General features: G+C 43.6%; 1 protein-coding gene across 1 annotated transcript in view; it reads left to right on the forward strand.

The window, feature by feature from the left end:
• Positions 1-25,288, forward strand: part of IRF8 (interferon regulatory factor 8) — a 205,575-nt gene that overhangs the window by 17,322 nt on the left and 162,965 nt on the right. The window contains exon 5 of the mRNA XM_082270439.1: positions 4,084-4,133. Coding sequence (XP_082126565.1) covers positions 4,084-4,133 — 50 coding nt within the window. The remainder of the gene's footprint in view (positions 1-4,083; positions 4,134-25,288) is intronic.

The following is a 25,288-nucleotide window of genomic DNA, read 5'->3' on the forward strand; positions in this document are numbered from 1 at the left end:
TGGGAACCCCTTGTAATGGGTACAGCAGGTGTACAGACCCGGGAACTCAGCACCGGGATGGTGGGAACCCCTCATAATGGGCACAGCAGGTGTACAGACCCAGGAACTCAGAACAGGGATGGTGGGAACCCCTCATAATCGGCACAGCAGGAGTACAGACCCAGGAACTCAGCACCGGGAAGGTGGGAACCCCTCATAATGGGCACAGCAGGTGTGCAGACCTGGGAGCTCAGCATAGGGATGGTGGGAACCCCTCATAATGGGCACAGCAGGTGTACAGACCCAGGAACTCAGCATAGGGATGGTGGGAACCCTCATAATGGGCACAGCAGGTGTACAGACCCAGGAACTCAGCACAGGGATCACACTAACCTTGTCCCCAAGAGATAAAAAAAGGATTGTCGGGGTGTTTTACTCTCCAGCATCCACAAACGCTACATATTTATTCTGGGTGGAGTGGACCTTTAAAAAAATCCAGACGAGAGAGTGGTATTCCCCTTAAAATGGTTGTGCCTGGTGGTCTCACTCACTTCGTGGAATAATGGCATTTATCACCATAGGAGGTGTAGGAAGCCAATAGGTGACAATACCCTCAGCACTCCACCAGTAACTGAATATCAATTTTGGATGGACACAGTCCCTTCAGCTCATGGCTGCATTCACCTTCAGAATGTCTGTATATTCTGGGATTATATTTATCTGTAGACTCCTCAGCCCTCCTATAGATCACAGTCACCCCCTGCTGGCTGTGTTGTGTAATACAATATGATGAATTTGTTTCTGAGCGCTTTGCAATAAGCTTACTAATGCTGGAGTCACTTATGGTCCATGTCTGTTCTTCTTCCGGTGTCATTTATAAATGTATACTGCTGTGATACCATTATGAGAAAACTCAAGTCCTGGGCCACAGAGCTGACACTCAGGATGAGTAACTGGAAGAAGGGGGTGACCTGGCGGGAGTTACTTTTTTTTTTTTTGCAAAGACTGACAATTATAAGAGCAACTTTTTGTTCCTCCCTCCCACATCATCAACACAATAATGAAATTACTATATAAAAACCTTTTCAATTTCATTCTGTACCTTATTTTACACTCAGTGATGTCATCACTGAGTCTCTGGGCTTCCCTATGCAATGCAGGCAGATCATGGCTGGTGGGAGGGGCCGGCAGGGTTCTGTACATATCTTCCTGAAATCATCACCGCCTCCTGCTTCACTACTCCTCTCAGGAGCCCTCAGTCCTGACGCAAGCAGTGGGAGGGGTTATGCAAATATTTAAGTGCTTTGATGAGTGGGTGTCGGTCTGGAGGAGTGGGTGTTCAATCAGAATACTACCCATCAGATTCGGCAACCGGAAGTGACATTCGGACGAGAAGAACTTACTGCGCATGCGCCATGCATTCCAACATTGCCGCTATGCGTTCCAATAGCTTGCCTAATGTGACAGAACACGAAGCAGAGGCGGATATCATCTTACACCCACGCAAGTCTTGAATTTTATATTTATTTTAGCAGTAAACTCAACCAGGGCCGGTGCTAGACTATTTTACGCCCTAGGCAAGACCAGCTACTTGCGCCCCCCCCCCGAAAAAAAAAAGGAAGGATTTAAAAACTCCTCTATGTCATACCCAGTGACCCTGATCCGATGGTTCCTCCATGTTATGCTTTCATACCCAGTGACCCCCCATATTCCTCCATGTCACACCCGGGGACCCTAATGTCCCTCCGTGTCACACCCAGGGACTTTGATGTTTTTCCATGTCACACCCTTGGACCCCAATATTCCTCCATGTCATGCTGTCATACCCACTGACCCTGATGTTCCTCCATGTCACACCCAGGGACTCCCGTGTTCCTCCATGTCATGCTGTCATACTCAGTGACCCCAATGTTCCTCTATGTCAGACCGTAATGTTTTTCCATGTCACAGTTGGGGACCCTGATGTTCCTCCATGTCACAGCTGGGGACCCTGATGTTCCTCCGTGTAACACTTGGGGACCCCAATCCCCCATGGCACACCCAGGGACCCCAATTCCTCATGGCACACCTGGTGACCCCAAACTCCTGTTACACCCGGTGACCCCTATCCTCCATGTCACACCTGGTGACTCTGATTCCCCATTGTACACCTGGTGACCCCAATTCCCTTTCATACCAGGTATTCTCCATGCAACACCAAGGCACCCCAATCCCCTGTTCTGGGGACACTAACTGGGCGGTATGAAGAGAGTGGCCCCCAGTCTGCCCTCCTTCACAGTGATCCTGCTGATTCCTTCTCCCAGGACGCTCCTCTCCTGGACCACAGTGCTCACCACAGCTTCAACCGCCTCCTGGTGGAGGGAAAAGCAGCAGTCAGAGAGCTCCGCATGTCCATCACCAACCTCCTCAGACCATTCCGGTGCCTCGTCGCTTCTGCCCCAGTAAAGGTTTCGCCCTCCAGTGCTGAGCTCTGGCTCAGGTTCAGCTCTCCTCCGCTCCTTGCTTAATACCAACCCAGGGAAATGAACGGCTGCCTACCAGCTCAGTGCAGAGAGTCACTTCCTGCCTGAGGTTAAGGCCGTTCAGCTCCAGCTGAAGAGGATCATCATGCAGGCAGCACTCCTGGCTGCGCCCCTAGGTGGCAATGCGCCCTAGGTGGCTGCCTAGTTTGCCTAGTGGAAGCACCGGCCCTGAACTCACCTTATAGACTGAATTACAGTATTCAATTTCTATTATTATTGTAAAATAGTAAATATAGCGAGAAACCTGCAGGCAGAAGGTGGCGACGGCCATCTTGGTACACCCTGCACTGGTCAGCGACAAACTGATTATATAATGGAATAATCTATTGCAGTGAAATAGTCTATTTCAGTATATAAGGTGAGTTTACTGATAAAATAATTGTAAAATTCAAGACTTGCGTGGGTGTAAAAAGATGTCCGCCGCTGCTTTGTGTTCTGTTACATTAGGAAACCTATTGGAACGCATAGCGGCCATGTTGGAACGCATAGGGCATGCACAGTATGTTCGTCTCGTCTGAACGTCATTTCCAGTTGCAGAATCAGATAGGAAGCGCTATTCTGATAGAACGGGCATTTCTAGGCAGGCTGTATTTACATAGGTTATACCAGTGGCGGCTGGTAAATGAAAATTTGGGGGGCGGCGGAAAAACCAACACCCCCCCTGCAGGATGGCCAGCAATCAAATCTACCCCCCTCCCTCCTACCGGCTGGACAGCCAGCATCCTTACCTGCTCCTTCCCCGAGCGGCTGTGAGTCTCCTGCGGCCGTACGTCTCCTCCCTCTTCCTGGCCAATGGCCAGTAAAATCGCTTCTCTTTTCAGCCAATCAGGAAAGGGGTTTCATGACCCGCTTCCTGATTGGCTGTGAGGAAAATCAGTGTAATATTAGAGAATATTCATTTGCTATTGTCATACAAATGGGTGGGCTCAGGGCGCAGTGCTTTGCGCCCCGAGCCCACCCATTTTTTGAAGCCTATTAGAGCCTCTAATCTCGTGCTTCAAAAAAAAAGAAAAATCCCCCATTGGAATCCATGCATCCAGTGCCCTGAATGTAGATTAGGGGGCTAGACGCATGGATAAGGGCCCAATGTAACCCCAATGGACGGGCCACTGGGTTACACCCACATCTGAAGCTGAGCCTCCATGATTGAGAGACCTGAAATCCAATGAAAGCGGCAGGCCAGGGACAGTCAGGCTGGGGAGGAAAGCGCTAGATGATGCTGGAATTTCTCCAGCCGGGCAATGAGGCGGGCTCTATCTGACTTCCTGAAGCTTTCAATGCACATTGTGAGAAGCTCACAGTGTGCAGTGAAATCAGAGTAAGCCATTTCAGCACAGGAGAGGAGCCGCTACAACTGTGCAAGACTGAAGCAGTGGCCAAAGGTCAGGGACTGAGCGTTGTCACCCTATAACAGGAAGTGCCTGCACAGGGACCCTTCATGGCATGATCAACGGGGATTATTGTAATAAATGTTGCAGATGAACAATGATTGAAAATTACTTTTGAAATGACATTGACATGTTAAAGCTTTTATGGGATCAGTGAGTGGAGTTCTGTGACGCCCCCTATCTGTGTCTTGCAGGAGAAGACCTACCTGTGTATTACAGCCTCAGACAGCAGCAGCCAGAACCTGTAAGTAGCCATTCTCATTATACTGTACATAAATTAGATAAATCCGGAACTGAAGCTCCACACTATGACATTCAAATCCAGATACAAGTTTATTCTAAGGTCAGACTGTTTATAAACCCGACACGTTTCGGGGCTGTGACGTCCCCTACATCAGGGCTTAAATGCAAAACAAATATTTTAGCAAAATAAAAATAAAAAATGATCCTAAAAATAAATAAATAATATACTGGCTTCCAATCATGTGACCACTGTGACATTGGTCACATAATCGCCGATCCTTCCTGCCCCCCCCCCCCCGACATCCTGAACTATTTGAAGGGACGCCAAGGCAGGTGAGAAGAGGGTTAAAATAACAGTAATGAAAGGGAGTATTTGGGATGAGCTGAATGCACCTGGTTCAGTTTGGCTGAAGTTTGAGCCCAGGTTCACATCAGCGCCATGACAGACATCGCATGTAATTCGGAGTGCACTGCTCTGAAAATCACATGCGATGTCTGTGCGATGCCAATTCAGCCATACAGATTGTATGGCTAAATTCACATTGGATTTGGACACAACACGCACAGGACCCTTTTTTGGGTCCGCACCAGAATCGGTGGTTCACACCTATGTCATCCATTCACACTGCGATATGCGAACTGATCTGGGGGTGTCGTTAACTTTGTATTGACACCCCCAGCGATTCGCATATGGCAGTGTGAACTGCCTGCGATTTGAATGCGATGCGGGAACCCGCAGTGGATTTGCAGGGTTCCCGCATCGCATATATGTGAACTGGCACTGAATGCTTAATCCAAACTCTACTGAAGTAAATGGGAGCGGTGATTTTGGTAAAGCTTAACCACTTGCTGACCCTGGCTTACTGCTGTTTACAAGTAAAAATTAATAATTTTTGCTAAAAAATCACTTAAAACCCCCAAACATTATATATATATATATATATATATATATATATATATATATATATATATATATACAAACCCGATTCCAAAAAAGTTGGGACACTGTACAAATTGTGAATAAAAACAGAATGCAATGATGTGGAAGTTTCAAATTTCAATATTTTATTCAGAATACAACATAGATGACATATCAAATGTTTAAACTGAGAAAATGTATAATTTTAAAGGAAAAATAAGTTGATTTTAAATTTCATGGCATCAACACATCTCGAAAAAGTTGGGACAAGGCCATGTTTACCACTGTGTGGCTTCCCCTCTTCTTTTTATAACAGTCTGCAAACGTCTGGGGACTGAGGAGACAAGTTGCTCAAGTTTAGGAATAGGAATGTTGTCCCATTCTTGTCTAATACCGGCTTCTAATTGCTCAACTGTCTTAGGTCTTCTTTGTCACATCTTCCTCTTGATGATGCGCCAAATGTTTTCTATGGGTGAAAGATCTGGACTGCAGGCTGGCCATTTCAGTACCCGGATCCTCCTTCTACGCAGCCATGATGTTGTAATTGATGCAGTATGTGGTCTGGCATTGTCATGTTGGAAAATGCAAGGTCTTCCCTGAAAGAGACGACGTCTGGATAGGAGCATATGTTGTTCTAGAACTTGGATAGACCTTTCAGCATTGATGGTGCCTTTCCAGATGTGTAAGCTGCCCATGCCACATGCACTCATGCAACCCCATACCATCAGAGATGCAGGCTTCTGAACTGAGCGCTGATAACAACTTGGGTTGTCCTTGTCCTCTTTAGTCCGGATGACATGGCGTTCCAGTTTTCCAAAAAGAACTTCAAATTTTGATTCGTCTGACCACAGAACAGTTTTCCACTTTGCCACAGACCATTTTAAATGAGCCTTGGCCCAAAGAAAATGCCTGCACTTCTGGATCATGTTTAGATATGGCTTCTTTTTTGGCCTATAGAGTTTTAGCCGGCAACGGTGAATGGCACGGTGGATTGTGTTCACCGACAATGTTTTCTGGAAGTATTCCTGAGCCCATGTTGTGATTTCCATTACAGTAACATTCCTGTATGTGATGCAGTGCCGTCTAAGGGCCCGAAGATCACCGCCATCCAGTATGGTTTTCCGACCTTGACCCTTCCACACAGAGATTGTTCCAGATTCTCTGAATCTTTGGATGATATTATGCACTGTAGATGATGATAACTCCAAACTCTTTGCATTTTTTCTCTGAGAAACTCCTTTCTGATATTGCTCCACTATTTTTCGCCACAGCATTGGGGGAATTGGTGATCCTCTGCCCATCCTGACTTCTGAGAGACACTGCCACTCTGAGAGGCTCTTTTTATACCCAATCATGTTGCCAATCGACCGAATAAGTTGCAAATTGGTCCTCCAGCTGTTCCTTATATGTACATTTAACTTTTCCGGCCTCTTATTGCTACCTGTCCCAACTTTTTTGGATTGTGTAGCTCTCATGAAATCCAAAATGAGCCAATATTTGGCATGACATTTCAAAATGTCTCACTTTCAACATTTGATATGTTATCTATATTATATTGTGAATAAAATATAAATTTATGAGATTTGTAAATTAGTCCATTCTTTTTTTACTCACAATTTGGGAATTTGGTTTGTATGTATATATATATAATTTATTTTTCTATTTTTTGCAGAGACGCTAGAAAATAAAATGGCGGTCATTGCAATATTTTCTCGTTCCAAATTTATTATCAGGTTATCAGTAAAAGTGAACAATTGCAAAATAATTGCTTTCAATAACCACCAAACCTGTTGTACAGAGCAAAAGCATGTGTGAGTACATGTCAGTGACCAGAAAATTCATCGTTGCAATATTTTATGCCACACTGTATTTGCGCAGCGGTCTTTTAAACACATTTTTTTTTTTTTTTTTTTTTTATAAAAAATACACTGTAGTGAATTAAAAAACAAAAAAACAAAACATTAAAGTTAGCCCAATTTTTTTCATAATGTGAAAGATGTTACGCCGAGTAAATAGATACGTAACATGTCACGATTTAAAATTGCGCAGAAGAAGGACCATTGATGGGTAAAAAGGGACAGAGGGACTTAGATGCAGAAGAGGGTTCATTGTGGGGGTAAAAAGGGACAGAGGGACTTGGATGCAGAAGAGAGACCATTGCGGGGTAAAGTGGGAGAAAGGGACTTGGATGCAGTAGAGGGACCATTGCGGGGTAAAGAGAGACAGAGACTTGGGTGCAGATAAGGGAACCATTGTGGGGTAAAACAGGATAGAGAGACTTGGGTACAGAAGAGGAACTGTTGTGGAGTAAAGAGGGACAGAGGGACTTTGGTGCAAAAGAGGGACCATTGTGCGTAAAGAGGGACAGAGGGACTTTGGTGCTAAAGAGGGACAGAGGGACTTTGGTGCAAAAGAGGGACCATTGTGCGTAAAGAGGGACAGGGGGACTTGGGTGTAGATAAGGGACCATTGTTGGATAAAAAATGATAGAGAGACTTGGGGACAGAAGAGGAACCGTTGTGGAGTAAAGAGGGACAGAAAGACTTGGATGCAGATAATGGACCATTATTGGATAAAAAATGATAGAGAGACATGGGGACAGAAGAAGAACCATTGTGGAGTAAAGAGGGACAGAGGGACTTTGGTGCAAAAGAGGGACCATTGTGGGTAAAGAGGGACAGGGGGACTTGGGTGTAGATAATGGATCATTGTGGGATAAATTGGGATAGAGGGTGCATAACAGGGACCATTGCACTTTGTGGTGTAAAGAGGGGCACAGAGACTTGGATACTGAAGGGAGACCATTGTGGTGTAAAGAGAAACAAGGGGACTTATGTGCAACAAAGAGACCATTGTCCTATAAAGAGGGACAAAGGGACTTGTGTACTGAAGAGGGGCCATTGTAGTGTAAAGAGAGATGGAGGGACTTGTGTGTAGAAGAGGAACTGTTGGGGGGTAATGAGGAACAAGGGGACTTGGGGGTCAGAAGAAGGACCATTGTAATGTGAAGAGGGACTTGCGTGCAGAAGGATGACCAATGTGGTGTAAAAAAGGGACAAGGGTGAAAGAAGGACTGTTGTATAGTACATAAGGACAGAGGGATTTGGGTACAGAACGGGGACAGAAGGACTTGAGTGAATGTAAGGGACTGTTATATGTATAGCAATCCTGCCAAGTTTCGTTTCTGTCCCCCGTGTGGGTAGTTGGTGACGTGTCACGTGGAAACACTGTGGCTGGGTGACCGTTATGCTCTGAGGCTGCAACATTTTCAGGGGACCTCAGAGCATCTGTGTCAGTTCTTCATCCAAAATACCGACACCATTTCCTGCTATTTATAGCCCAGAGAGCTGCACTGTGTTCATGGTACCACCGGGGGAATTGTGAACAGTATGAAAATGAGAAAATAATTTAATAAAAAACCCTAAATTCCCCCAAATATTATTGTATGTACATTCCGTGTTGTCTGTACAGCGCTGCAATATATTTCAGAGCTATATAAATGTATGAAAATAGTGCTTGATTGTAGAGTGATGTGGGGGGGATATTAGAGTGTAAGCTCCTCTGGTGCAGAGACTGATGTGACTGGCTCAGTGTTCTCTGTACAGCACTATGGTATATGTCAGAGCTATAAAAATAAATATTAATAGTAGTGTGATTGTGGGGGGGACACTAGAGTTTAAAGTTTTGTTTATTAAATATATTCTTGCAAACATACAACTTAATAAAACATATTTACAGTACATATATAAAGAATAAATACAATTATATATAAACAAACAAAAATAGCTTACATCTGCATAGAAACAGAAAATGGCTTTTTTTTTGCCAGAAAAAGAAAAGAAAACAAAATATACAAACCAAGACACATTTTCATATTATTATTATCATGATTCTCCTCAACAAAGCTCTAACCTTCACCTTAACACACCCTCAGGCGAAGGAACAATTAAACATTTATCCCATGCATGCAGCTTTTCTTTTTTCAAAAATCAGACCTTATAAAAGTCTGAGTGTAAGCTCCTCTGGTGCAGAGACTGATGTGACTGGCTCAGTGTTCTCTGTACAGCACTGCGGTATATGTCAGAGCTATATAAATGTATAATAATAGTGTGTGACTGTGGGGGGACATTAGAGTGTAAGCTCCTCTGGTGCAGAGACTGATGTGACTGGCTCAGTGTTCTCTGTACAGCACTACAGTATACACTAATCAGCTATAACATTATGACCACCCACCTAATATTGAGTATAGGCTGCTCCAGCAGACGTCCTATGACGAAACGTGTAGGGTGGAGTCTAACGTCAAACGTCACTTCCGGTTTCGGAGCCTGAGACGTGGAACGCGGAAGCTTCCCGACTACTACACTGATCTTGACCAGCTTACACAGTGAGTTTATACTACTTCTACTTGATCGCCTTGTATACTATCTCACGGGGGGTTTCCATCTGTTTGAGCACACAGATCGATTGAGCATCACCAGCCAATATATCTGCTCACTAAGAACGGAGGGGACCCCTGGATTCATCAGCCTGTCTAATACCGTATACCAACAGGTTGTATTGGAAGTGCAACACCTAGTGGACCACACAGGTGTAACCACTTCCTTCCATATTTTTTTATTCACTGAATTAGTGTTGGTTTATTACGGACACTGCACACAGCACCTTTAGGAAAGAGCTTCTCTCTTTCCATAATTATTTATTTGGGTTGCTCACCATTTATTATTTATTTTTATCGATTTAAAGGAATAAACACACTATATTTATTTGAAGAATTTTTTTTATTTTTAATTTATTGCACTCTAATTTTATCACCCGCACCATATAGTATATATAATTTTTTGCAATAAAGTTTTATCACTTGTGCACTTTTGTTTCAATTCACTGCTTACTGCACACCGTTTCGCCCACGGTATACTATTCCTATTTACTGAGCACTTTATTGGGGGACTGTGAGATCCAACCCCCTTGTTTCTGTGATTTAATGGCACTGTTGCACTTTTTTACCACTTTCCATTTCTGCTATCTGTTTTATGCACATTAAGTGATTTTATACACACAGTACCATTTAGTATTATATTCATAGGTAGCGCCCTTTACCAACCTTTCTTTCCTTTTTTATCTAATTTTAACCCTTGTGACCCAGGGGTGGTTGGTGGCAGCTTACACCTATTAATATTAATTTTATCTTGAATTTCTATTTATTAATTTATCATACACTCCATAGCGCTGGTCATTCTTGTTTTAATATTGAGTATGGCCCCCTTTTTGCTAAAACAGCCCTGACCCATTGAGGCATGGACACCAAAGTACCATCCACATGAATGGCAGGACACACGGTTTTCCAGCAGAACATTGCCCAAAGCCTCACACTGCCCCTGCCGGCTTGCCTTCTTATACTGCATCCTGGTGCCATCTCTTCCCCAGGTAAGTGACGCACCCGGCCATCCACATGATGTAAAAGAAAATGTGATTCATCAGACCGGGTCACCTTCTTCCATTGTTCTGTAGTCCAGTTCTGATGTTCATGTGACCATTGTAGAAGCTTTCGGCTGTGGACATTGGTCACCATGGGCTGCACAGCCCCATACACAACAAACTGCGATGCCCATTTTTTTCTGCTTTCACCACCTCAACTTCATTGACAACATGTGCACTTGCTGCTTAGTATATCCCACCAATTTTCAGATGCCATTGCAACGAGATATTCCCTTTACCTCTCAGTGGTCATAATGTTATGGCTGATCAGTGTATATCAGAGCTATATAAATGTATAATAGTGTGTGACTGTGGGGGGAGGGGGGGTATACTAGAGTGTAAGCTCCTCTGGTACAGAGACTGATGTAAATGGCTCAGTATTCTCTGTACAGCACTGCGGTATATGTCAGAGCTATATAAATGTATAATAACAATAATGTGTGACTAGGGGGTGGGGGCAATAGAGTGTAAGCTCACCTGGTGCAGAGACTGATGTGACTGGCTCAGTGTTCTCTGTACAGCACTGCAGTATATGTCAGAGCTATAAAAATGTATTTTAATAATAAGAATAATTGTGTGTGACTTTGGGGTGACATTAGAATGTAAGCTCCTCTGGTGCAGAGAATGATATGACCGCCTCAGTACAGCACTGCGGTATATGTCAGAGCTATATACTGTAAATATATTATATAAACAGTGTGTGATTGTGGGGGGGGGGGGGCGCGACATTAGAGTGTAAGCTCCTCTGGTACAGAGACTGATATGACTGGCTCAATGTTCTCTGTACAGCACTGCACTATATGTCGGAGCTATATCAATGTATAGTAATTATAGTGTGTGACTGTGGAGGGAAATTAGAGTGTAAGCTCCTCTGGTACAGAGATTGATATGACTGGCTCAATGTTCTCTGTACAGCACTGCGGTATATGTCAGAGCTATATCAATGTATAATAATTATAGTGTATGACTGTGGGGGGACATTAGAGTGTAAGCTCCTCTGGTGCAGAGACTGATGTGGCTGGCTCATTACAGCCCTGCACTATATGTCGGAGCTATATAAATGTATGTGAAAAAAAGTGGGTGCTGTTTGTCCATGTAAAAAGGCAAAACTTCTTCTGATATCAGAGTATAATTCTGGGTTTCACTGTCATGGCCGCCGTCTGGCCGTTGTGTGCTCTGTCTTTGTGTCCTATGTGTGAAATTGTGTTCCTTCTCACATTCACACTTTGTTTCTCACACGTCTCGCTGTCTCTTTGCATTGGCTCAGTTTATGGTAATGCATTATATTAACATTTTCACACTTAATGGGGGATTCAGCCAACATTTATAAAAGTCTTAAAATCTGACTCCAACCAAAACTGTATTGATAGTGCTGGGTAAAATAGTCCCCTTTGGGGAAATTCCCTCTCACTTCCTGCCATTGTGACACCAGGAAGTGAATTGTGGGGAAAGTTTGTCACTTGGACAGGAAGTCACTGGCAGTAAAACTCTGACAGAGGTTGACCATCAGCCTGGGTTCACACATATGTGATGCGGGAACCAGTGCGATTCCAGTGCAGGTTCCCGTATCGCATCTCCCCCGCCCCGCAGGCCATTTACACTGCCTTCTGCGAACCGCTGCAGGTGTCAATACAAAGTTAATAAACAAACAAACGTATATACTTCTGTGAAAACGCCCACTGGGAGGGGCGAAACGCGTCAACGCAATTTCCGGCTGACAGCATTATCCATTACATCCCTTCTGGGATCGGGTGGAATGCAAACAGTGAGGTGCGCACCCAGAGCGTTCCCACGAGAAACACGGATGCCTCTACGCCATCTACACTACTAGCAATTTTTTTTTATCTACTACTCTCCATTCTACCGCTGGGGGAGCAACCAGGATACTAAAGTGCCTAATCTTACCAGGGTATAAAGTGCCTAATCTTACCAGGGTATAAAGTGCCTAATCTTACCAGGATATAAAGTACCGAATTTTACCAGGATATAAAGTGCCTAATTTTACCAGAATATAAAGTGTCTAATCTTACCAGAGTATAAAGTGCCTAATCTTATCAGGATATAAAGTGCCTAATCTTACCAGGGTATAAAGTGCCTAATTTTACCAGGATATAAAGTGCCTAATCTTACCAGGGTATAAAGTGCCTAATCTTACCAGGGTATAAAGTGCCTAATCTTACCAGGATATAAAGTGCCTAATCTTACCAGGATATAAAGTGCCTAATTTTACCAGGGTATAAAGTGCCTAATTTTACCAGGATATAAAGTGCCTAATCTTACCAGGGTAGTGCCTAATCTTACCAGGGTATAAAGTGCCTAATCTTACCAGGGTATAAAGTGCCTAATTTTACCAGAATATAAAGTGCCTAATCTTACCAGGGTATAAAGTGCCTAATCTTACCAGGGTATAAAGTGCCTAATCTTACCAGGATATAAAGTGCCTAATCTTATCAGGATATAAAGTGCCTAATCTTACCAGGGTATAAAGTGCCTAATCTTACCAGGGTATAAAGTGCCTAATCTTACCAGGATATAAAGTGCCTAATCTTACCAGGGTATAAAGTGCCTAATCTTACCAGGATATAAAGTGCCTAATCTTACCAGGATATAAAGTGCCTAATCTTACCAGGGTATAAAGTGCCTAATCTTACCAGGATACTAAAGTGCCTAATCTTACTAGGATATAAAGTGCCTAATCTTACCAGGATATAAAGTGCCTAATCTTACCAGGGTAAAAAGTGCCTAATCTTACCAGGGAGTAAAGTGCCTAATCTTACCAGGATATAAAGTGCCTAATCTTACCAGAGTATAAAGTGCCTAATTTTACCAGGGTATAAAGTGCCTAATTTTACCAGAATATAAAGTGCCTAATCTTACCAGGGTATAAAGTGCCTAATCTTACCAGGATACTTAAGTGCCTAATCTTACTAGGATATAAAGTGCCTAATCTTACCAGGGTATAAAGTGCCTAATCTTACCAGGGTGTAAAGTGCCTAATCTTACCAGGATATAAAGTGCCTAATCTTACCAGGGTATAAAGTGCCTAATCTTACCAGGATATAAAGTGCCTAATTTTACCAGGGTATAAAGTGCCTAATCTTACCAGGGTTTAAAGTGCCTAATCTTACCAGGATACTTAAGTGCCTAATCTTACTAGGATATTAAGTGCCTAATCTTACCAGGGTATAAAGTGCCTAATCTTACCAGGGTATAAAGTGCCTAATCTTACCAGGATATAAAGTGCCTAATCTTACCAGGGTGTAAAGTGCCTAATCTTACCAGGGTGTAAAGTGCCTAATCTTACCAGGATACAAAGTGCCTAATCTTACCAGGGTATAAAGTGCCTAATCTTACCAGGGTATAAAGTGCCTAATCTTACCAGGGTATAAAGTGCCTAATCTTACCAGGGTATAAAGTGCCTAATCTTACCAGGATACTAAAGTGCCTAATCTTACCAGGATACTAAAGTGCCTAATCTTACCAGGGTGTAAAGTGCCTAATCTTACCAGGATATAAAGTGCCTAATCTTACCAGGGTAGTGCCTAATCTTACCAGGGTATAAAGTGCCTAATCTTACCAGGGTATAAAGTGCCTAATTTTACCAGAATATAAAGTGCCTAATCTTACCAGGGTATAAAGTGCCTAATCTTACCAGGATATAAAGTGCCTAATCTTACCAGGATATAAAGTGCCTAATCTTACCAGGATATAAAGTGCCTAATCTTACCAGGGTATAAAGTGCCTAATCTTACCAGGATACTAAAGTGCCTAATCTTACTAGGATATAAAGTGCCTAATCTTACCAGGATATAAAGTGCCTAATCTTACCAGGGTAAAAAGTGCCTAATCTTACCAGGGAGTAAAGTGCCTAATCTTACCAGGATATAAAGTGCCTAATCTTACCAGAGTATAAAGTGCCTAATTTTACCAGGGTATAAAGTGCCTAATTTTACCAGAATATAAAGTGCCTAATCTTACCAGGGTATAAAGTGCCTAATCTTACCAGGATACTTAAGTGCCTAATCTTACTAGGATATAAAGTGCCTAATCTTACCAGGGTATAAAGTGCCTAATCTTACCAGGGTGTAAAGTGCCTAATCTTACCAGGATATAAAGTGCCTAATCTTACCAGGGTATAAAGTGCCTAATCTTACCAGGATATAAAGTGCCTAATTTTACCAGGGTATAAAGTGCCTAATCTTACCAGGGTTTAAAGTGCCTAATCTTACCAGGATACTTAAGTGCCTAATCTTACTAGGATATTAAGTGCCTAATCTTACCAGGGTATAAAGTGCCTAATCTTACCAGGGTATAAAGTGCCTAATCTTACCAGGATATAAAGTGCCTAATCTTACCAGGGTGTAAAGTGCCTAATCTTACCAGGGTGTAAAGTGCCTAATCTTACCAGGATACAAAGTGCCTAATCTTACCAGGATATAAAGTGCCTAATCTTACTAGGATATAAAGTGCCTAATCTTACCAGGATATAAAGTGCCTAATCTTACCAGGGTAAAAAGTGCCTAATCTTACCAGGGAGTAAAGTGCCTAATCTTACCAGGATATAAAGTGCCTAATCTTACCAGAGTATAAAGTGCCTAATTTTACCAGGGTATAAAGTGCCTAATTTTACCAGAATATAAAGTGCCTAATCTTACCAGGGTATAAAGTGCCTAATCTTACCAGGATATAAAGTGCCTAATCTTACCAGGGTATAAAGTGCCTAATCTTACCAGGGTGTAAAGTGCCTAATCTTACCAGGATATAAAGTGCCTAATCTTACCAGGGTATAAAGTGCCTAATCTTACCAGGATATAAAGTGCCTAATTTTACCAGGGTATAAAGTGCCTAATCTTACCAGGGTTTAAAGTGCCTAATCTTACCAGGATACTTAAGTGCCTAATCTTACTAGGATATTAAGTGCCTAATCTTACCAGGGTATAAAGTGCCTAATCTTACCAGGGTATAAAGTGCCTAATCTTACCAGGATATAAAGTGCCTAATCTTACCAGGGTGTAAAGTGCCTAATCTTACCAGGGTGTAAAGTGCCTAATCTTACCAGGATACAAAGTGCCTAATCTTACCAGGGTATAAAGTGCCTAATCTTACCAGGGTATAAAGTGCCTAATCTTACCAGGGTATAAAGTGCCTAATCTTACCAGGGTATAAAGTGCCTAATCTTACCAGGATACTAAAGTGCCTAATCTTACCAGGATACTAAAGTGCCTAATCTTACCAGGGTGTAAAGTGCCTAATCTTACCAGGGTATAAAGTGCCTAATTTTACCAGGGTATAAAGTGCCTAATCTTACCAGGATATAAAGTGCCTAATCTTATCAGGATATAAAGTGCCTAATCTTACCAGAGTATAAAGTGCCTAATCTTATCAGGATATAAAGTGCCTAATCTTACCAGGATATAAAGTGCCTAATCTTACCAGGGTAGTGCCTAATTTTACCAGGGTATAAAGTGCCTAATCTTACCAGGATATAAAGTGCCTAATCTTACTAGGATATAAAGTGCCTAATCTTACTAGGATACTAAAGTGCCTAATCTTACCAGGGAGTAAAGTGCCTAATCTTACCAGGATATAAAGTGCTGAATCTTACCAGGATATAAAGTGCCTAATTTTACCAGGGTATAAAGTGCCTAATCTTACCAGGGTTTAAAGTGCCTAATCTTACCAGGATACTTAAGTGCCTAATCTTACTAGGATATTAAGTGCCTAATCTTACCAGGGTATAAAGTGCCTAATCTTACCAGGGTATAAAGTGCCTAATCTTACCAGGATATAAAGTGCCTAATCTTACCAGGGTGTAAAGTGCCTAATCTTACCAGGGTGTAAAGTGCCTAATCTTACCAGGATACAAAGTGCCTAATCTTACCAGGGTATAAAGTGCCTAATCTTACCAGGGTATAAAGTGCCTAATCTTACCAGGGTATAAAGTGCCTAATCTTACCAGGGTATAAAGTGCCTAATCTTACCAGGATACTAAAGTGCCTAATCTTACCAGGATACTAAAGTGCCTAATCTTACCAGGGTGTAAAGTGCCTAATCTTACCAGGGTATAAAGTGCCTAATTTTACCAGGGTATAAAGTGCCTAATCTTACCAGGATATAAAGTGCCTAATCTTATCAGGATATAAAGTGCCTAATCTTACCAGAGTATAAAGTGCCTAATCTTATCAGGATATAAAGTGCCTAATCTTACCAGGATATAAAGTGCCTAATCTTACCAGGGTAGTGCCTAATTTTACCAGGGTATAAAGTGCCTAATCTTACCAGGATATAAAGTGCCTAATCTTACTAGGATATAAAGTGCCTAATCTTACTAGGATACTAAAGTGCCTAATCTTACCAGGGAGTAAAGTGCCTAATCTTACCAGGATATAAAGTGCTGAATCTTACCAGGATATAAAGTGCCTAACACTACCAGGCCCAAAACCTGAGTGACCCACATGCAATACTGCTAAGGGGTCCATACAGTCCGGTAAGTGCGTTATATATGGGGGGTGCACGTTCACCGTTTGCACGTATATCCACGGATTGACACTTTTTGTAGAAAGCACAGAGCATGTTGTATATTGTTTCACTGGACACTTGCTGATTTGGATTTTTTTCGTTTTTGGGCATTTTTATATCGTCTCACCGGACACTTACTGATTTGAATTTTCGGACATTGATTATCAATTCAATAATATCGTTTGAAAATTAGTTTGCACATGTGTTGTTTCACTGGACACTTGCTGATTTGAATTTTTGGGATATTCACCATTTATTACCTTTGAAAATTATTTGGTTTTTGCACACGTATTGCACAATATTATTTCACTATTCACATGTTTAATTCATTATTTTTGGTGGGAGGATTTGTTTTCTCGAACACCTTTGGATAAGACATTTATATTTATATATTATTTATAGATTTTCACACCACTTTTGTGTTTTGAGTTGTTTGTTACAGTATCACATGGTGACGAGCAGCTGCAATTAGGTGTTTTCAGACTCCGTCGCGCAGGGAAATGCAGCTTGTTACATAATACAAAGTTAATGACACCTCCAGATCGGTTCGCAGATTGCAGTGTGAACTGTGAATTGGGACAGGAATCGGATCACGATCCGAGGATTCTGCATCATTATCCTGTGATTGCAATGCCAGCTCAGCCATACACACTGTATGGCTGGATTCTAATCGCACAGACTTTACATGTGCGTTGCACAGCAATGCAGTGCGAATCACATACAATGTCTGTGTTGGCGATAGTGTGAAGTCAGGTTTAGGCCCCTTTCACACAGGCGGACCGTTCTGATCCACCTGTCTGTTTTTTTTGGCGGATCTGAACGGATGCCCCATGCCCCATGCATCTCTATGGGGCATCGGATGTCAGCTGACATCCGATCCGTCAAATCCGGACGGATGGAAACCTTATTTTCTATCCGTCCAGCAGATCGAATCGGATGGGATCGGATGAGAATGGACAGATTCATCCGATTCCCCCATAGAGGACAGCAGGGATCTGACAGCTCAGTCTCCGCACACAGCGCAGAGACAGAGCTGCCATCCGCCTGCTCAGCGGGGGATCGGCGGATCGATCCCCCGCTGAGAAAAACGGAGTCCGCCGACGGACTCCCCTGTGTGAAAGGGGCCTTAGTGTCAATGTGCTTCCAGTAGAGCACACCTGCATACCTCCCAACTTTCTGAGATGGGAAAGAGAGACACCATTTATGTCACAGTATACTGTAAAGGCAGAGGACACACCCATTGCCACGCCCTCTGCCACGCCCCCTGCTACGCTCCAAGTTACATCACCCATAACGATTGAATACACAGAAAATATTTGGGTAAACCCACCTGTTCTTTTACCACTAATCCTCCTTCATACTGAGTGTTCCACGCAGCAAATGTAATGTTTGCCCTCATGTAAAGCACTGAGCAAACTGTTGGCACTATATAAATCCCGTATAATAATAATAACAAATGGAAGAATTAGGAGAGTGGATGAAAGATTTGGTAGTCAATTGATACATTGTATAACAGGGGCTTTACCTGTAGAAAAGGAGTCTCCAAACTACGGCTTGATTTCATCTGACCCTCTGATGTAAGAGGGGGCTCTGATGTGGACACTCATGTAAAGGGGACTTTGATAGGGACTCTGATGTAAGCGGGGATTTGATAGAGAGAGACTCTGGTGTAAGGGGGAATCCTATTTGAGGGGGACTTTGATAGGGACTCAGATGTGAATCTTATGTAAGGGAGAACTGTGATGTAAGGGAACATTTGATAGGGACTCTGATGTAAGGGGGCTTTGATGTAAGGAGGAGGCTTTGATGTAAGGAGGAATCCTATGAAAGGGGGGACTTTAATAGGGACTCTGATGTAAGGAGGCTCTGATGGGGACTCTTATGTAAGGGAGAACTCTGATTTAAGGGGGAATTTGATAGAGACTCTGATGTAAGGGGGCACTGATGTATGGTGGAATCCTATGTGAGGGGGACTTTGATGTGACTCTTATGAAAGGGAGAACTCTGATGTAAGGGGAGATTTGATAAGGACTCTGATGTAAGGGGGGATTTGATAAGGACTCTGATGTAAGGGGGGATTTGATAAGGACTCTGATGTAAGAAGGATTTGATAAGGACTCTGATGTAAGAAGGATTTGATAAGGACTCTGATGTAAGAAGGATTTGATAAGGACTCTGATGTAAGAAGGATTTGATAAGGACTCTGATGTAAGAGGGGATTTGATAAGGACTCTGATGTAAGAGGGGATTTGATAAGGACTCTGATGTAAGAGGGGGATTTGATAAGGACTCTGATGTAAGGAGGCTCTAAGGTATGGGGGAATCCAATGTGAGGGGGACTTTGATAGGGACTCTGATGTGACTCTTATGTAAGGGAGAACTCTGATGTAAAGGGGGATTTAATAGGGACTCTGATGTAAGGAGGAATCCTTTGTAAGGGGGACTTTGATAGAGACTCTGATGTAAGGGGGCTCTTATGTATGGCAAAATGCTATGTGAGGGGGACTTTGATGTGACTCTTATGTAAGGGAGAACCCTGACTTAAGGGGGGATTTGATAAGGACTCTGATGTAAGGGGGGATTTAATAAGGACTCAGATGTAAGGGGGGATTTGATAAGGACTTTGATGTAAGGGGGGATTTGATAAGGACTCTGATGTAAGGGGGGGATTTGATAAGGACTCTGATGTAAGGGGGGTTTTGATAAGGACTCTGATGTAAGGGGGGTTTTGATAAGGACTTTGATGTAAGGGGGGATTTGATAAGGACTCTGATGTAAGGGGGGATTTGATAAGAACTGAGATGTATGGGGGGATTTGATAAGAACTGAGATGTAAGGGGGGATTTGATATGGACTCTGATGTAAGGGGGGATTTAATAAGGAATCTGATGTAAAGGGGGATTTGATAAGGAATCTGATGTAAGGGGGGATTTGATAAGGACTCTGATGTAAGGGGGGGGGGTTTGATAAGAAATCTAATGTAAGGGGGGATTTGATAAGGACTCTGATTTTAAGGGGGATATGATAAGGACTCTGATGTAAGGGGGGATTTGATAAGGACTCTGATGTAAGGGGGGATTTGATAAGGACTCTGATGTAAGGTGGGATTTGATAAAGACTTTGATGTAAGGGGGGGATTTGATAAGGACTGAGATGTAAGGGGGGGATTTGATAAGGACTGAGATGTAAGGGGCGATTCGATAAGGACTCTGATGTAAGGGGGGATTTGATAAGGACTGAGATGTAAGGGGGGGATTTGATAAGGACTCTGATGTAAGGGAGGTGATGTAAAGTGGGGGGGGGGGACTCTAATGGGCTCTTTTTATTTTATAATGTTGTCTTTGTTTAGTGGGTTTGTTTTAGCTGTCATATCTGCTCCGGGTGCAGATCAACCAATCATTTATTATCTGTGATGAGTTTATTTATAAAAGGGATTTCTTGTCAGCGTGTGGTTTGGGGTCTTAGTGACTCCATGCTGCTGAATTCTAGGAGTCCACTAATAACAACAAAGTATCAATCAGCGGATTTCCCTGCTGATCCCTCAATGCTGCAAGGAGATTGAAACGTAAAATCAGTTTCTTCATTGCTTCACTCTCTAACTCCGGGATTTTTCCTGACGTGACAAGTCCCGTTCTGTCCGGCAGGGCTGTGGATTGGGTCGGCTCTGGCCGGTAACGTGGTCTCGGCCCCCCGTGTCCTCTTCTGTGAAGCGAGTGCCAGTTCTGTGAAGGCTCACTTCCTCCCTTCTCCCTCGAATCAACCGGCCGGGGAATCTGAAACCACTTCCCTTCTCCGAAATACCCCAATCAGCTGGGGGTCACGTGCGGGGTACATTGTTTACCGATTACTATTATCCAATGACCTGACCTCACATCTTCTCTGTATTACACACGGACAGATTTTCATTATTGTAGACACAATGGGGAGATTTACTAAATCTAGAGAGTGCAATATCTGGTGCAGCTCTGCATGGTAGCCAATCAGCTTCTAACCTCAGCTTGTTCAATAAGCTTTGACAATAAGGGCTCTTTCACACAGCTCGTCCGTCGGACGGACTCCGTTTATCTCAGCGGGGGATAGATCTGCTGATCCCCCGCTGAGCAGGAGGATGACAGCTGTCAGTTCCCCATACATCTTTATGGGGGAATCGGATGGGAACGGACCGTCGGTCCGTTCTCATCCGATCCCATCCGATCCGCTGGACAGATGGAAAATAGGGTTTCCATCCGTCCGGATTTGACAGATCGGTTTGGATGTCAGCGGACATGTCTCCGCTGACATCCGATGCCCCATAGAGATGCATGGGGGGACCGTTCAGATCCGCCAAAAAAAACGGACAGGCGGATCTGAACTGAGGTGGCCCTAAGGCTTCTTTCACACGGTCCGTCTCCATAGGCGGATCCATGCTGCTCAGCGGGGGATCCATACACAGATCCCCGCTGAGCTGGCAGGTGACAGCTCCCTCTCCACTCTGTGTGCGGAGAGGGAGGTGTCAGAGCCCCATGCATCTCTATGGGGGAATCGGATGAGAGCGGACCGCCTGTCCGCTCTAATCCAATCCCATCCGATTTGATCCCCTGGACGGATGGAAAATAGGGTTTCCATCTGTCCGGATTTCACAGACAGGATCGGATGCGGATGGCAGCGGGTCTCAACAGAGATGTCTCCGCTGACATCCACTGCCCCATAGGGATGCATGGGGGATCCGATCAGATCGGCCTAAAAGACTGACAGGCGGATCTGATTGGATCGCTCGTGTGAAAGGACCCTTAGCCCCCGTTCACATCGGGGTGATTAGACATGCGATTGCCCGCAACAGCACCATCCGAATCAGTGTGCTGCCAACTTTTCAGTGCCGCACCGATTTCCAAAAGTAGTTTCTGCACTACTTTTGACGACTTCAGGGGCGATTTCAATAGACATCTGTGCATGAACCCGCACAGATGTCATTCAAATCGCCCCTGAAATCGCACTGAAATGCAGGTCTGAAATCTTGCGAGTTTAGCTAAACTCGCACAATTTCAAATCCGTGTTCAGTGTGAACGGGGGCCAAGGCTAGGTTCCAGCTGATGCGATGCGGGAACCACAGTGATTCCTTCACTGCATCAGAATCGCAGGCAGTTCACACTGCGCTCTGAGAAACGCTGCAGGTGTCAATGTAAAGGTAATGACACCCCCAAATCAGTTCGCAGTGTGAACTGTAGAATCAGATGGAATCGGATGGCTTGGGTCTGAACAGCCATGTGATCTGATTCCAGTACGGACAAAAAAAAAAAAGGGTCTTGTACCATTTTGGTGTGATTGTGATGCGATTTCAGACATACAAACTGTATGGCTGAATTCGCACTGCACCGACATCGCATGTGATGTGCACAGGAATGTGGCGCAAATCACGATGTCTGCAATCGCCCCCCGTGTGAACCTGGACTTAAACCTGGAAGCTGATTGGTTTCTATGCAGGGCTGCACCAGATTTTGCACTTTTCAGCTTTAGTAAATCAACCCCCTAAAAACATGGACAAATATATAAAAGTATATATATATATATATATATATATATATATATATATATATAGTATCTCACAGAAGTGAGTACACCACTCAAATTTTTGTAAATATTTTATTCTATCTTTTCATGTGACAACACTGAAGAAATGACACTTTGTTACAATGTAAAGTAGTGAGTGTACAGCTTGTATAACAGTGTAAATTTGCTGTCCCCTCAAGATAACTCAACACACAGCCATTAATGTCTAAACCGCTGGCAACAAAGGTGAGTACAACCCCTAAGTGAAAATGTCCAAATTGGGCCCAATTAGCCATTTTCCCTCCCCGTTGTCATGTGACTTGTTAGTGTTACAAGGTCTCAGGTGTGAATGGGGAGCAGGTGTGTTAAATTTGGTGTTATCGCTCTCACTCTCTCATACTGGTCACTGGAAGTTCAACATGGCACCTCATGGCAAAGAACTCTGAGGATCCGAAAAAAGAATGTTTGCTCTACATAAAGATGGCCTAGGCTATAAGAAGATGGTCAAGACCCTGAAACTGAGCTGCAGCACGGTGGCCAAGCCCATACAGCGGTTTAACAGGACAGGTTCCACTCAGAACAGGCCTCACCATGGTCGACCAAAGGAGTTGAGTGCATGTGCTCAGCGTCATATCCAGAGGTTGTCTTTGGGAAATAGATGTATGAGTGCTGCCAGCATTGCTGCAGAGGTTGAAGGGGTGGGGGGTCAGCCTGTCAGTGCTCAGACCATACGCCGCACACTGCATCAAATTGGTCTGCATGGCTGTCGTCCCAGAAAGAAGGAAGCCTCTTCTAAAGATGTTGCACAAGAAATCCTGCAAACAGTTTGCTGAAGACAAGCAGACTAAGGACATGGATTACTGGAACAATGGCCTTTGGTCTGATGAGACTAAGAGAAACTTATTTTGTTCAGATGGTGTCAAGCGTGTGTGGAGGCAACCAGGTGAGGAGTACAAAGACAAGTGTGTCTTGTCTACAGTCAAGCATGGTGGTGGAAGTGTCATGGTCTGGGGCTGCATGACACTGGGGAGCTACAGTTCATTGAGGGAACCATGAATGCCAACATGTACTCGGACCTACTGAAGCAGAACGATCCCTTCCCTTCAGAGACTGGGCTGCAGGGCAGTATTCTAACATAACGACCCCAAACACACCTCCAAGACCACTGCCTTGCTAAAGAAGCTGAGGGTAAAGGTGATGGACTGGCCAAGCATGTCTCCAGACCTAAACCCTATTGAGCATCTGTGGGGCATCCTCAAATGGAAGTTGGAGGAGAGCAAGGTCTCTAACATCCACCAGCTCCGTGATGTCATCATGAGGGAGTGGAAGAGAACTCCAGTGGCAACCTGTGAAGCTCTGGTGAACTCCATGCCCAAGAGGGTTAAGGCAGTGCTGGAAAATAATGGTGGCCACACAAAATATTGACACTTTGGGCCCAATTTGGACATTTTCACTTAGGGGTGTACTCACTTTTGTTGCCAGCAGTTTAGACATTAATGGCTGTGTGTTGAGTTATTTTGAGGGGACAGCAAATTTACAGTTATACAAGCTGTACACTCACTACTTTACATCGTAGCAAAGTGTCATTTCTTCAGTGTTGTCACATGAAAAGATATAATAAAATATTTACAAAAATGTGAGGGGTGTACTTACTTTTGTGAGGTACTGTATAAATAATGTTTGGGGATTCTAAGAAAAAAAAAATATATATATATTTTTACATGTAGGAGTGACTTGTCAGATTTGGTCCGGATGCGAACGTATGTTGACACAAATAAAAAAGCATGTTTATGCACTGCAAAGAACTCAGTGTTCACATTTCTGCGATGCGGGAACGCCTCGAATATACAGTGGGTTCCCGCATCACATCCGCAGCAAAGGCAAGTTCACACTGCCATATGCGATACGCTGGGGGTGTCAATTCAAAGTTAACGACACCCCCCAGATCAGATCGCATATCGCAGTGCGATCTGAGAGTTCGCACAGAATCGGATCGCACTAGTGTGAACCACCATGTGATCCGATTCTGCTGCGGACCAAAAAAAGGGTCCTGTGCGTGTTTTAGTGCGATTACGGTGCGAATTCAGCCATACAAACTGTATGGCTGAATTTGCACCGCACAGACGTCGCATGTCATTTTAGGAGCAGTGCGCTCTGAATTACATGCGATCTCTGTGATCGCACAAATGTGAACCGGCACTTAGGAAAGCACCAACACTTTGGGGTTGATTTATTAAAGGCAAATAGACTGTGCAAGTTCAGTAGCTCCAGAGTTTAGTAAGTGAGCAGAAGCTTTGCAGACTTCCATCATCCAATCATGTGGAAGCATTTTAAATTTCCGTGCATGTGATTGGGTATTCTTTGCAAATTGACTTTACTAAGCTTTGGGGCAACTGCACATTGCAAAGTGCACAGTCTATTTGCCTTTAGTAAATCAACCACTTTGTGACGGTTAATTTAAATTGGGGGTATCAGTCGGGGGCCTCGCCCCGCCTCAGCTCAGGCCGAGAAAACTCCAACTGCATCATGGGAACTGAGTGCTTTCCTTTCTGGTCCAGACCAAGTATGCCGAGAATCGGTCCCACCCAGGAAACAAAACTCAGAGTGGTTCATATGTATAGTTCACATACGAGGATCACTGTAAATATTGCATCTAAGAATAATTTGTTGTGTTATACTATTTATAGAACAATTAGCATTTTTTATTGTTGGCGAGT

The sequence above is a fragment of the Pelophylax lessonae genome (genome assembly GCF_965119305.1).
Source record: "Pelophylax lessonae genome assembly, chromosome: 10".
In the NCBI taxonomy this organism is placed as follows: Eukaryota; Metazoa; Chordata; class Amphibia; order Anura; family Ranidae; genus Pelophylax; species Pelophylax lessonae.